This window comes from Zeugodacus cucurbitae, chromosome 2 (genome assembly GCF_028554725.1).
Source record: "Zeugodacus cucurbitae isolate PBARC_wt_2022May chromosome 2, idZeuCucr1.2, whole genome shotgun sequence".
In the NCBI taxonomy this organism is placed as follows: domain Eukaryota; kingdom Metazoa; phylum Arthropoda; class Insecta; order Diptera; family Tephritidae; genus Zeugodacus; species Zeugodacus cucurbitae.
The window spans coordinates 78,553,403-78,567,927 of record NC_071667.1 but is presented as its reverse complement, the minus strand read 5'-3'; the positions used below and the strand labels follow the sequence as shown (position 1 = coordinate 78,567,927).

Genomic DNA, 14,525 nt, shown 5'->3' with positions numbered 1-14,525 from the left:
AGAATTAATACGCCGTAACAGCAGCCACCGCATATAGCGTTAGGAGCACACAGATGTTAGGATATTGCTGCAGCGCATACTATACACTATATGAGGCATGCCTACTCATGCACTTACATACATGCAAGTAACGTAACGTGGGGGGAGAAAGTGGAACGGTCCTTCTGCAGGATTAATGATCGAAGAGTTGCGCAGGCGTGTGGGTTTATGCATGCTCATATGATTTATTACGGCAGTGCTGTACTTTGTTTTACATGTATATGTATTATAAATATATAAACTAATACATATTTACATGTATATATGTAAATGTATGTATTTACAAAGGATGCGTGGGGTGTCTAAATTTAGAAATATATTTTCGGTACTTTTATTTTGGAAATTTAATTATTTCATGGGAGTTATAAGATGATTTTATTGAGCGTCACGGAAAATAGGAAGAAAATAAATACAAACAAGGATAAACAATAGACATTATATGCCTCCATATGGTCGTAAGACGTATCATGAGAATTCCATGGTAAGAATTTTTGAGCTCATCACTTTAATGCCGATTTGGCGCGAACAATATTTTATATTTTATAACCTCAAAATTGTAATACTCATATTATTTATTTTTTCGGTATAATCGGTACAGGTAGGACCGGTTGTGACCGGCGCCATAGCATATATTAATTACTATCACAAAATCTCATTTAACCCCATCAAGTCAATAAAAAGTTGTAAAGTTTCCGGGCTAAAGGACGTGACACAATATCTTGAGAGATATACCGCGCCCATGGACTCATTTTACTCGCAATCGCAGCGCAGTCGAGGAGTAAATGCTTAGGTGCCTCAGCTTCCAGAACGCAGAACTGATATTGATCGGATGAACGGATCTCTATTCTGTACAGATGATACCTTATTCCTCATATATATAGCCAGTGTATAATGCCCCTATTCGTCTTAGCTTGTGTCTTGGGAGCGTAATTAATAGCTTCAGACTTTTCTGGTTGTAGCTCCAAAGGAATAGTTTGGAGTAGCGAAGTTCCTGTCGGCCTTGCGCAGCTTGTTTGCTAGTTGATCAGCAAGTTCCTTTGTGCTCAGGAATGCAACCCACAGTTATATTGTTGTTATTTCGAACCTTATTGAAGTGTTTTAAACAATCCAATATCTGACCCGATTTGACTTCGGAGATATCATACTTGAAGATTCGTTTGAATATTGGAATAGCAGAGTCTCTGAACATCTTTTATGTATACCATAGATTTAACAAATTTTATATGATGATTTTTATAAAATGATCATCAAGTATATTTTTAAAAGCACTTCTTATCGACAAAACATCAAAAAAGTCATTTCTTATACACCTGTTTTGAAACCCTGAGATGTATCGTAGTTTTCGTAACTCAAAATCCGCTCTAGAGAATGCGCCATGAGTTGATCGAGATCATAAAGATATGTTCCTAGCCGATATATTGCATAGTACGTCTTATCCTTTTTATAGTCCTGGTTGAATTTGTACATAGATCGTCCAATCTTAGAAGTTTTTCAACCGACAACCGCTTGAATGTTCAAATTGAGGGACTGTATGCTCTTTTCAATATTCGAAAATCAAAACCCAATAAGGCACTCAAACACTTTTGTAACACTTAAAGGGTATAATTCCAATTGTGAAATCACTTAAACACCAGCAGGTAAATTTCATAGTCTCAGTCTCTGACAAAAAGGTGTTAGTTTCACAAACCACAAAAAAAGGAATAAAAGCGAAAATAAATAAATCAAAGACGAAGAAGAAGGAGCAGTTAAGGCGAAACAGTGGAATGAGCATCAAAGATTAAATGATCAAACAATCGAACACATCGGACAGCTACGAATCCAAACAACAAATTAATAAACGAACACTGGCACCTATGAGTAACTGGCTGGGCTGAAGGGGAAAATCTTCTAAACCTATTTTGTTCGAAACACAAAACAGGTAGGAGGACGACGTCCTTTTGCTTGATCTTGCGTGTTTAGGTGCATTGTTATAGACTACACATTTTGGACAGAGGGCTGGTACGTTGATCACACGTCAGCCAGTGGCTTGCCCGCGTCCCGCGCTCCAATTGTTTGTCGTATGTCTGCGTGTGTTGGCGTGAGCGTCACAGCTTCTCGGCCTACAAACTTGCTATAATGTCACGTAAATGCAGCTAGTAATAAAATCAGCGCTGCCTACTTGTTTCATAGAAAATATTGAAGGTGAAAATATGCACCCAGCAGTGTATTCAAGACGCATGAGATAAAAGAAATATACTACTTACTTGTTGTAGAGGTCCCAGTTCATCTCTCTATTGGTGTTGTTGTCCATTATTTTCTCTTTAAGAATATCACTCAACCATTGCTAGTGATTTGCTATTGATCTCAGTTCAACCAGCTTAGATCACCAGTTCATTTGAATCCAGTGAGGTTCGGCCTTTTGAGACCAGTTCTCTAATGAGAACATGTCAATCTTTACTATAGGCTATCAGCCTTTTCAACCAATAAAACCGGTAAGTCCAATCATGTTTGGTGTTGGTGTTGTTTGCTGATGAACGCGGTTTCGAATCAATACAAGTTATGATGTTGTGATTGGGACCCTTGCAGCGATCGTCCTCGTAGGTTGTCTACGTCATTATTACGATGGACGACGTGATCAATACTATTTGGTGGATTGCGTTCATATATATGTATATATGTATATTTGTCGTTATCGTCTACGTAATCAGCGTATGCATACAAAACGGGTACGCATTTAATATGACGTACGCATGCGTATTTGTATGTATGTAAGTATGTATGTGGCGACATTCAACGAAGTGAACAGGTAAGCGAACAATTGCAATATGAACACTTGCATTATATATGTACATATGACGTCTCTGTGCGTTTGCAAACCTATTGAAGCACTCAGTGCATAAGGTAGGGTAGGTTGTGAGAGCAGAAAACCGCAATATATATTTACATACATACATATCTACACAAAGTTACAATTTACGGTCGTGATTTGAATGCACAAAGAACATTAAGGGCAACATCAAGACGTTTGAAAGTGATACTTAATGTCGTTATGTGCATATGTAAGTATGTATAAACATATGCATGGATTTGCGTTGCAATAGTGCGATGAACGCTCATTTCCATTTGGGTTAACTCTTAGTTGCTGGCGAATATACTTTTCTATATAAATACATACATACATATGTGTGTGCCTTTGCACTTTTTATATTGATTTTGTTTTTGCCTTTAGGCAGGAGCGTCAGCCAAGATTATTTGCCGTCGACAGCGACGGAAGTGGCAAACGTCAAAGTCGTCCTATAAGTCATTATGCGTTGCGTAGGCACACCACAAGCAGGAAGTAAATGCTCTTAGTGGGCCATGGGTCTGTGGGTTACTGCCAAGCGGTAATTATTCATGTAAGGCGATTGTGCCTGTATTTATTGGTTATTGGCGCCAAAGTCCGGAAATTTAGTAGCATCATTAATGTGATAAGGATTTATAGAGCAACAAACATATGTACATTTACTAACTATGTGGCTACGTGGGCTCTTTTATAGTCGTGGTAATATAAGTAGAATACCACTTTCGTATAATTTTTAATTTACTAGACTGATGACAGGAAATTAAATAGTAATTGATAAAAAAAAAATATACATGTAAAAAATATAGTGGTTAGGACAATTAAATTGCAAGGCTGATGAACTTGCTAGGAGGTACATCAGTCTCAACTGCAGCGGAGTAGTAACAAGTATGAACATCTCTTCCTATCCTCTTGTGATTTGCTTCTGGATGGATGGACTCAGCTGAACTGATCAAGCTCTGGACAATTACTAGCACTTGCTCTGTCGCAAGATCCTGCCGGTTCAAGGTAAATCGGGTCTACGGAATTTTTCACCCTAAGTAAGTCAATCTTAACCATTGTCCCATAGGAACAAACTAAAAATTCGGACGCTAGCTGCAGAAGCTGCTTTGAGCAGGATAAGTTAGAATCTTCCCAATATTTCCTTTTGCAATGTCCCGTCTTTGTAAGGTCAAGGCAAACGTTTCTAGGATTTCACTTTTTGTACATCCTTGCCCTCGCGAATTAGCGGATACAGAAGAAAAAAACCTTTGCCGATGTGTAATAGGTTCTAGGCGCTTTGTCGATTTTTAAAATTTAAGTGACGGGATCAATTTTTGGCATCACAAAGTTTTTTCCTAAATAGTCTAAATGTGTTTCCGCGGATGAAGAACAGTCATTGAACCGAACCTAACCTAACCTAGAACAATGATGACTTTACTTTGTGATTTTAGGCTTCGACTCCAGGTTGGACCAGTTTTTGTGAAACAGTAGTTGAATTAAAGATTGTAGAATTCAGGTTATAAGTAAAGTATTTCACTTGACGATTTATTAAAATATTCTGACTGTATATGTGTTGAACATATTTGTAATAAAATTATAGATAACGCAACAAATTTATTTATTGTTGTTGTACCTCGATTGGCCCTATATGTGTAAAAAATCAGGCAAGACTTGAACCAAAGCGGATTTGCTAGCCACCGCTAGATGGCGCTAAAACCAGTTGAGTTAAATATATGAAAAAATGCGCGAAAAATTTATTTCGGATATGCTCCCTCACTTTAGACCAAAGTATAGTCCAACACCAACCACCTGATTCCAGTTGGTGTTTCTTAGATTAATGTATTTTTATTTTTATTTTAATTTTTGGGTTAATAAATAATTTATAACCATGATGATTTACTGAAGAATAAATAATAAAAATTTATATTAAAAATTACAGTTAGGGCAAATATAACGTAAAAATATCTAATTGGAATGGATTTATTTTGTTAAAATATATTTTTACTCCAAAACCCTTCAAATTAATTATTTATAGAGGAATGGAGGTGCATTAGGTTGTGATTATTTAAATATTTATTAACAATAAAAATAATAAAATTCATATTCTTTAAAAAACAACTACGAATGTCTTTAACAAAGCAAAATAAAAAGTAATCATTTGTATTGGCAACGCGTCAGTGTTTTGCCAATGCTTGGCAACTCAGTCACGAGTAATTCTCAGTACAGAAAGAAAATTTGCAAACGGCGGAGACAAAATTCGTAAACAAAAAGGGTTTTTAATTCTTAAAAAGTGTATTAAATTATTCAATTGAATTAAAATTATGTGAGCCACGCACACGTTAACGTTTGATGTAAGTGAAATATGAGTTTAAAATAACTAAATTTGTATGCAATGAATAAGTGCAACGATTGAGTGCGAGCAAGCAGATAAAAACGAATCGTTCCAATTGGATTGAAATGTAAGATGGTTTTTGTTTGTCACGGTGTGCGCGGTGGTTGGTGTGTGGCGGTAATGGCCCTCAAGACCAACCAACCAACCTGCTCGTTGCTATTACTGCTGCCGCTGCCCCATCAACTTTGATGCTAGTGCTGCTAGTAGTGGCAGTGGTCCTGCTGCTGCACTCAAAGCGGAAAAGGATGCGCCGTGTTTGTTCAATTAATGTGCGTGCGTGTGTGTTTGTACGTTTGCTTGTTTTGGGCGGGGTGGAAATGTCAAGGAAATTTGATGTAAAATGTTGATGTGAGTGCCGCTGCAAGGTAAAAAATGTACACGAATCATATACAAAAAAAAAAAGAAAAAAAAAAGTGAAAAGTGTGAAGAAGATGCAAAGAAATGGGAAAGCCGAGAGCGGGACTACAAAGATGTAAAAGCACAGAGAAGTGATCAACTGTTGTCACCGCCCTTTGCCTGGTGCGCAAAGTGACTGCCAAGTGAACCATATGAGTTACATTTACCAATCATTAGTTCAAACGCTGGGAATGCATAATAAGTGTTGTTTTACCGCATATACATTGATGGAAATGTAATTTAAAATAATCAAGCACTTTATTGCTTAACAATTTAATATGCCACCGAATGTGCCAACACTGCTCTGCATACAAATTTCTTATCAACACTCAAAAACCTGTCTGAAAGCATTTGTGTTATTTATCGCTTAACTGGGTTACAAAAGAAGTGTTCGTTAAAGTGCTAATTAGTTCTTGCTGCAGCATGAGTGCTACAAATGATTTATTAATTAGCTTTAAAGGGTTAATTGTTGCAGTATGTGCATGTGCATGCAGTGAAAAGGATATTCTTTGTGTCAGTTCTACATATAGCGGTGCTGTAAAGTTATTCAAAAAAGAATTTCAAGGTGTTAATAGGCAACGCAAAAAAATTTCGTACCTCAACTCTCATTTTAGACACTTGTTCTCTTTGTTTTGTTTTTCTCTCTTTCAACTTCTACGCTCATTTTTAGGGCGAGTCTCACATCGTGTTGCCATACTATTGTCAAATTGTTTCATTAATTGGAAATTTTATATTTAATTGAAATAGATAGGATATTTTTTTTATTTTAACGTCTATCGGATATTTAAGTAATAAAAAATAAATTACATTACGTAATTTAAATACTTTTTGCTAATTAAAAATATATTAAATAAATTCTTATATTCTTAATGAACTTATGTTAGAACGATAAATAAGTGTTAAACAGTAGTATGCGGATAAAATGAACTTAATTTTGCAAATAAAATTTCTGCATAAATATTTATGTTAAGCTTGAGTGGAGTAAAGTTGAGATAATAATAATGATATTTTGTGTTATTTTAACAAGTTTATTCTGCATTGAATATTCTTTTAATTCCATCTTATAATAATATAAACAAAATAACAGTGCGGAAGAAAGTTGAATGAATCTACAATATATATCAATATATTGAGAAATATAGTATAACTACAGTTTGAGAGATCTATTGCAAGTTTCATATCGAACATAGAAACCAATCCACAAATACATCTAATAAGTCTATAACTACGGCATCAATATAATTACCGGGCTTGCTGGCCATAGCAATGAATCTCAAACCAAACTTGTTTACTTTGTTCGTACCCGGCTCCACTGCTTCACATTCGTTTAGGCCATAAAATTGGCATCAAATGAGATAAGATCTTCGAAAAAAGCTTATCAAACTGCGAACATTTCCACGTCAAAACATTGAGCAGTGGCAGCGGATGCAGTGGTGGCCCAACCACTAAGGTGTATTGGGGAAATGTGAATGATGAATTATGTACATATCGTCAATGTTGACAGGCGTAAAATGCTGCACATACGCACAGGTACGCAAAGGGTGCCGCAACTATTGTTGCAAGGAGTGTGTACGGGAGGGGAGATGCATATCATCAAGAATCCATTTCCGATTGAAAATTCATTTCTTTCACAACACAGTTCCTTCCGTGGTTATCATACGGAGGCACCGCAGCTAGCTGATGTGCAAAACGATAAACAGAATACATTTTTTTTCGTTTATTGTCTGTTGTAACACTTTTACTATGATACGGCAAAGTTATTGGGCTTGTTGACGGTTGTTTGTTGTTACTTTAAAACGAACGTTTCTTATTGTTTGCTATTTGGTGCAAGCACGTCGAAAGTCGAGATGTGGTGGAGTACAGCAAAAGGATGAGACCATATAGTATATATATATAATATATATCGACCCTTTGAATTTTAAAAGTGTGAATGCCCATAAAAGTTGTGATTGACATATTCATATCCAAGCGGATGTCGCAATGACGGCGTTCGGCTGATGCTTCTTATATTTCTTCCACATGAGTAGATGATGAACTGTATGTTTTGCCACAAACACGTCAATCCTATTGTCTGTTGTTGTCTTTACATTCGTTGGCTGTTTTTGAAGTGCATTGAACCACCTTACAGTCTCTATCAAGTACGTTTCGTTGTCCCGCAATTGTAAAACTTTACAATCCAGCTTTATCTTAATTGAGTTATAGCTTTGTATATTGTTTGACATGTGTTTTTGCATAATTCATGGTGTAAATAAAATTAAACATAATTTAAAGTTTCTTCTAGATATGCTAGACTTTTTGTGTGTACGAGTTTTTGACTGACATCTGCAACAGCGAAAATCAAAATAGCAACAGCGCAAACTTTTAGCGCAACACGGATGCGAACACAGTAGTAGCCTAGAAAAGTGTTGGTTGTGGAGCGTGTGAGTGTGCGAGCAAATTGTATGGTACATGTAGCCGAAAAACTTTAGCCAATTGAGTATTTAGGCATATTGGTACTAGTTATTTAATTGAGTGTACATTGGAACAACGGAAAGTGTCCTCACCAATATTCTGGCAGAGCGTGGAAGTTGACAGCAGGATACAGCTTTAAACGGAATTGTATTGCTCAGCGCATTTGAGCGTAGCAACTAATTGAAAACAGTAGTAACGACAACAATTCATCAATTTATCAATTATTAAAAATGGCAGAGGATGAAATTCTGTTCGACGATGTTTACGAATTATGCGAAGTCATTGGAAAGTAAGTGACACACACACATTCTACGTACTTGTTCGCTTCAATAAATTATTTTTGGTTTCATATTTGCAGAGGCCCATTTTCCATAGTACGTCGCTGCATACACAGAGAATCGAACCAACAGTTTGCAGTTAAAATTGTCGATGTGGCGAAGTTTACAGCGAGTCCCGGCCTGAGCACAGCTGGTAAGTGTACCAAACACAGTATTTGATATAGCATATTAGTTGTGGCGTAAATAAATTATAATTAAGCGGTATAATTATTCTAAGTTATTGGTCTTCTAAAGGCTTATATCAAACACATGCATTGTTGTTGTGCCTGTTTCCTCACTGCTATTTTATTAGTCTCTTTTAAATGAATGAGGAATTTAAAGTAAATATTATTTAATATTAAATTCAGCTATTGAGCACAACACTAAGCTCATAGCACGCACACAGCTACAATAATTTAACTGCTTCTAAATAGTTATGTGTTTGTGCAAAGGCTGTATTTCTATTACTACAGTACATTTTTAGGTTTACATAGGATTTAGTGTGCAGCGCTGTTGGCATGATTGTTTTGATTCATTGCTACACATTATTCATGTATTGCTTGTCACAATATGGTGCTAGCTAACTGTTTAGCTCGCTCGCTAGCTAGCTGACTGGTTGACTGGCTGACTGGCGGGTGGACAGACTGGCAATGAAGTGCCATTAAAGCCGATTACGAGGCACATTAGTCGCATAGCACATTTTGCTCGCACTGACTAATGGCCAGCACGTTTAGGGTCGCCTTTCAAATAATTTGTTTATTTTTGAAATATGCTGTAGATTTTTTTGAAATAAATTTGATGGATAAAGCGCAATTTTAAGAGTGAAAAGTGCGTTAATTTAAAGTTGTTGATAGCAGCTTAACAAACACATTTTTAGTAAAGTAAGAAAATATGATAATAATTGACTTTTTAAAATAAACATTAAAGTATAAAATATCAAATTGCATTCAAAAATAATTATTAGCCATTAAAAATACTCATATTCATGTTTATAATTGTCAAAATTTGCATTCAGTTATGTATTTATAGTCCTCCGAAATTTTATTATTATAACCAAATTGTTTTTTTAATAGGCATATTAAATGCAATTATTCACTTAATTTGTTTATATACGGGCGTTTGTATATTTCTATACTAAAGATTTTAGGCTTGTTAGCACAACAACAACTCTCATAATATTTTATTAGCTTATCTTTATGCAGATATTAAGGTGACCCTCATAGTTAATCTGCGTTTTTTTTTTTTAATAATATGTATGAATATTTAAATTTTAAATTAAGTATAATAATATTTTACCGTTATAGTTTAAGTTTTTAATTTAATAAACTCATTTTTTGCTTCTTATATAAAACAAAAACATTTTTAGGTTAGATATTTTGAAAATTAAATTTGCAAAATATGTATGGCTTTCAAATAAAAAATTTTAAATTAAGTATAATAATATTTTACCGTTAGAATTTATGTTTTTAATTTATTAAAACACATTTTTGCCAATTCTTTAAATTATAGGTTAGGTCTTTTGAAAGTTAAATATAAGCAATATCTTTATGTATTTTAAATAGTGTGTGAGCATTTAAAATTTAAAATTTAGTACAGTTGAACTATCATAACTCGAAGTTCTCCATAACTTGAACTCTTGAATTGGCAATAGAAGTCAAATTTCATACAAATTACCTTTCGTACAACAAAATGAGACAAAAAAGCATGTTCGCTTGGTATGAGTTAAGGCAAAATACATTTTTCTGTCTTATTAGTCAAATATGTTTTTGACTAATCCGGCGTGGGTTGAGCCTAACTCGGAAGTTTCTCAAACTCGAAGTCTTTTTGTGGATTATGGTGATTTGAGTTAGGGAAGTTCAGCTGTATAATAATATTTTACGGTTAAATTTTAATTTTTTAATTTATTAAAACAACTCTTTGCCTCTTCTCTAAAAGGTTTATTTTTAGGTTAGGTCTTTCGAAAATTAAATTAGCCATATCTTTACTTTTAACTCAGACATAATTCAAATACTCGTTGCCTCAATTTTAAGTAAATTTTGTTCTTACAACAACAAATACTATAATATATATCAAAAGATAATATATAATAAAATAAATTTAGAAACTGATGAATAATTTTTCAAGAATTTATTTTAATTGAAATAAACTTAAAATTAAACAATATTAAAATTTAAATAAACGATTATTGATTATCATTAAACATATTTTTAAATTCTATAAATATATTTCGGTTTGTAATTTTTAAAATTTGAAACATTTGTCGTTTTCCTCAATGCTTTTAACATTCTACTTGCTTAAAATGAAATTTCCAAATTTTCATATTTGCAATTATTGCCATTTCATTGCCTAGAAAGTGTGCCATTATCGATTACCCTAGTAAATACAAGCAAATAATATCTCCAATATATGCATACATATGTTTATCATACGCCCTCACCAAATGCCGCGTTCACTTCTTTAATTAAGTCTTTAGTTAAGCGCCGTTAAATGCAAACTTGTTATGCTTACATACGTTATATACTACATATGTATATTTGTAACAATAAATTTTAAATACTACTGCATTGTTGTAAGGCAACAGCTTGTGGCAGCGATTATCTGTTTACCGCGCGTATAGCCGCTTGCTTGCTAGCTAGCTTTATACACATTGTACGTTATACTCCGTACATTCACCACTTCCTAATATTTTCTCTCCCACTTTACTTTGTGTCTTTTTCGAAACAAAAAAAAAATAAAAAATTGTTTGTATGTAAATGTGTACGCCCGTTTGTCCCTTTGGATGCGAACCTTTTTAATATAATTAGAACAAAATATGCTCATTGCAGACTTGAAGCGCGAAGCGACAATATGCCACATGCTGAAACATCCGCATATAGTCGAGTTGCTGGAGACATACAGCTCCGAGGGCATGCTGTACATGGTGTTTGAATTGTATGTATGCGCTACAAAATATCACATTCATTTACATACATACATACATACATATATATGTGCGTATGTGCGTGTGTATGTATGCGTGCATATTGTAACAAATTTTACACTTGATTTTGAAAATGTTGTGCTAATTTTTATTGTTGTTACTTTGTTCATTCTCTGTTGCTGCCCTTTGTGCATATAAACGCCTTTGTGCGGGTGTGCGTTGCTGCATTCATTCACATTATACAGCATGGAAGGTTCTGACCTGTGCTTTGAAGTGGTGCGTCGTGCTGTGGCTGGCTTTGTATACAGCGAAGCTGTGGCATGGTTAGTATAATTATCTCATCCCATCCATATACTACGTTCATTATGTCCACACATTACCAACACACACACACTCATACACACATCTACTACCATACTTGCATTCAAATTCAATAACATATGCACAATATATAGCTACAAATCATATATACATATGTACATGTACATGGTTACAACAACAGTGACACGTGCTAATGAAAACAAAAAAACCTTCCTAAAGTCATTACATGCGTCAAATATTGGAGGCGTTACGCTACTGCCATGAAAACGACATTTTGCATAGAGATGTGAGACCGGCGTGTGCATTACTTGCCACAGTGGACAATTCAGCGCCGGTGAAATTGGGCGGTTTCGGTTCGGCTATACAACTGCCTGGCGGTAGAGAGACAATCGAGACACATGGTATGTAGCACACCTAGGTTCAAACTAAACCTAGTGCCATAAACCTAGTTCCATCCAATATTATAAATGGTTTTTGATTGCTCTTGTTTTGTAGGTCGTGTCGGTTGTCCGCACTATATGGCGCCCGAGGTGGTGACGCGTCGCTTATATGGCAAAGGCTGTGATGTTTGGGGTGCCGGCGTTATGCTGCATGTGCTGCTCTCCGGTCGGCTACCGTTTCTGGGTTCGGGTATAAGACTGCAAAATTCGATAGCGCGTGGTCGTGTTTCGGTAAAAATTTCCAATAATTTCAAAAAAGTTTATGTAATAATAATGCTTTAAATCTCTTACAGTTTGAAGCTCCCGAATGGAAAGCTATATCCACAACGGCTAAAGATTTGGTTATGAAAATGCTTTCAGCGAATCCACATCACAGACCGTCAATAACGGAGGTGTTGGAACATCCTTGGATGCGGGTAATTTGCATAACTCACACAAATTACAATCAATACTAACGCTTAGTTGTTGTTTTTTTGTCTTAAATTAGGATCGCGATAAGCTGCAACGCCAACATTTGGCGGAGACAGTTGAGGAATTGAAGCGTTACAATGCGCGTCGCAAACTAAAGGGTGCCGTGCAAGCCATTGCTGGTGGCACAACGCTGGATCCACTATTCGGCACAGACACTGACTCAAGTATTGAACTCACACTGTTGTTGTTTTTTGGTAGAAAGTTTGTAACTAACTTCTGCATTTTATATTTATTGCAGTGCCCGTGGCGTCTGCTTCTGATATGCTGAACGAATGGGCTGACGAGGAGGCGGGCATTGAAGCCGTGCAACGCATTTTAGACTGCCTCGATGACATCTACGCGCTTCAGGATACCAATGTCGATCCGGAAGTCTTGCGTGAGATGTTGCGTGATGGACGTTTGCATCAGTTTTTACAGGTTGGTTGGCGCTTATTTAACAAATCTAATTTCATTTGTATTATAATTGCTAATCGTTTTCGTTTTTCAAGCAGTTGTTTGATCGCATTACGTCGACAGTGGTGTCGCCGTCACGTGCACCACCCGGTGATGCTGTGACACGTTGTAGAGATGTCATCGAATCAGTGTCATCAGTTGGTGGTAATAAGTACTTAAAGGATGAATTAATGCAGGTTTTAGCATCGCCACATGTTCAGGTATGTTTGCAAGTTACAGTTATTTTAATAGAAAAATATACAAATATACAGATACAAATATAAGAAAATATATATAAAAATATACCCATTTTAAAGTGAAACGGGGTACTTGTACAAGTTATATATTTAATTAAGGTGAATATGGCAAGAATCTGACTAGTGAAAAATATATATAAGAATTGGTTTGATGAGTGGGTCTTTAACCCTTGTATTAAGATCACAATTTCCCTCTATAATATTAATGTATTTAAACATCACTCTTAGCTTACATTTTATCTACTGAAATGATAAAGATATCACACACACAAACATAAAAATACTTCTTGTGAGTTTGCAAGTGCTTTATTCGTATAATATGTATTTAGCAATATTTAAAAACGATTTATTTTTGGAAGGTATGTATTTTTCAACCGAATGCAATTGCTTTATTAATTATTAAATATATGAAATATATAGCTAATATATATATTTTTCTAAAGTGTAACCAAATATGTCCATTTAGCGGCCTAAACTACTCCGAAATATGATTTAAAGTATTAGATGATGCATTTTCTTAATATCACAACAAACATATCTATATACAAAAAAAAATTTACAATTGGACAATGTTGACAAAATATTACAATCAAGCAAGTGACGTCGCTGTTTTCACTATACGACCAAATCGACTTTTTTCTGGGTATTTTTTTCACAGAAAAATTGTATACACTATTGAATTTAGACGAAAATGTAGATTATATCCATATTTTGGATTTTTTAGTAACTATATTCAGTAATTAATAATAATTATTTTAAAAAATCCTTTTTTCGAACTTTGAAACCAAATATTTCGGTTTTGGAGGCTAATTTCGAAAATCGGAGAATACACTTTTCGTACATATTATCCAGCCGAGTGTTGTACAGTGTTATTATTAAACTTAATCATTTGTGTAAAATTTCTGATTAAAAACTAACGGTATAAATATTACTGGTATACCGTCTTTGTAAATTTTCTATTTTTTATCAGTCACTCTAAATATTCGATCCGCAACCTTTGTAATTTATTATGTATATCTAACGGTGTTTTTTAGACGTGTGGCTTTCAATATGGCAATATTTTTAGGAGTTCTATTTTTTATACTCAGATAAACGGTCCCTACGGCTATAACATTAAATTATATGCATTTTATTCCTTCTCGAAAACCCCATGTCTGAAAAACATACTTTATTTTTGTCTCTATTTTTAAATGAAAAATGAAAAAAAAAAATTTTGAAATGAAAAACAAGTTCTGAAAAAAAAAATCATATAATCTTATCTTATAACAAATTTGTCAAAAACGCTCTAT

General features: G+C 34.7%; 1 protein-coding gene across 6 annotated transcripts in view; it reads left to right on the top strand.

The window, feature by feature from the left end:
* The first annotated feature begins 5,031 nt into the window (after nt 1–5,031).
* LOC105213305 (peripheral plasma membrane protein CASK) overlaps nt 5,032–14,525 on the top strand; it is a 72,408-nt gene continuing 62,914 nt past the window's right edge. For 3 of the 6 annotated variants that reach the window (XM_011186028.3, XM_029041021.2, XM_054226018.1), the window contains exons 1-11: nt 5,032–5,190; nt 7,909–8,367; nt 8,437–8,549; nt 11,221–11,326; nt 11,561–11,638; nt 11,856–12,037; nt 12,132–12,307; nt 12,370–12,492; nt 12,564–12,711; nt 12,786–12,964; nt 13,039–13,200. In XM_011186028.3, the coding sequence (XP_011184330.1) occupies nt 8,309–8,367; nt 8,437–8,549; nt 11,221–11,326; nt 11,561–11,638; nt 11,856–12,037; nt 12,132–12,307; nt 12,370–12,492; nt 12,564–12,711; nt 12,786–12,964; nt 13,039–13,200 (1,326 nt within the window). In that variant the 5' untranslated portion in view covers nt 5,032–5,190; nt 7,909–8,308. Of the gene's footprint in view, nt 5,191–7,898; nt 8,368–8,436; nt 8,550–11,199; nt 11,327–11,560; nt 11,639–11,855; nt 12,038–12,131; nt 12,308–12,369; nt 12,493–12,563; nt 12,712–12,785; nt 12,965–13,038; nt 13,201–14,525 lie in introns of all 6 variants that reach the window. The other 3 variants (XM_054226019.1, XM_054226020.1, XM_054226017.1) reach the window with 2 other exon arrangements.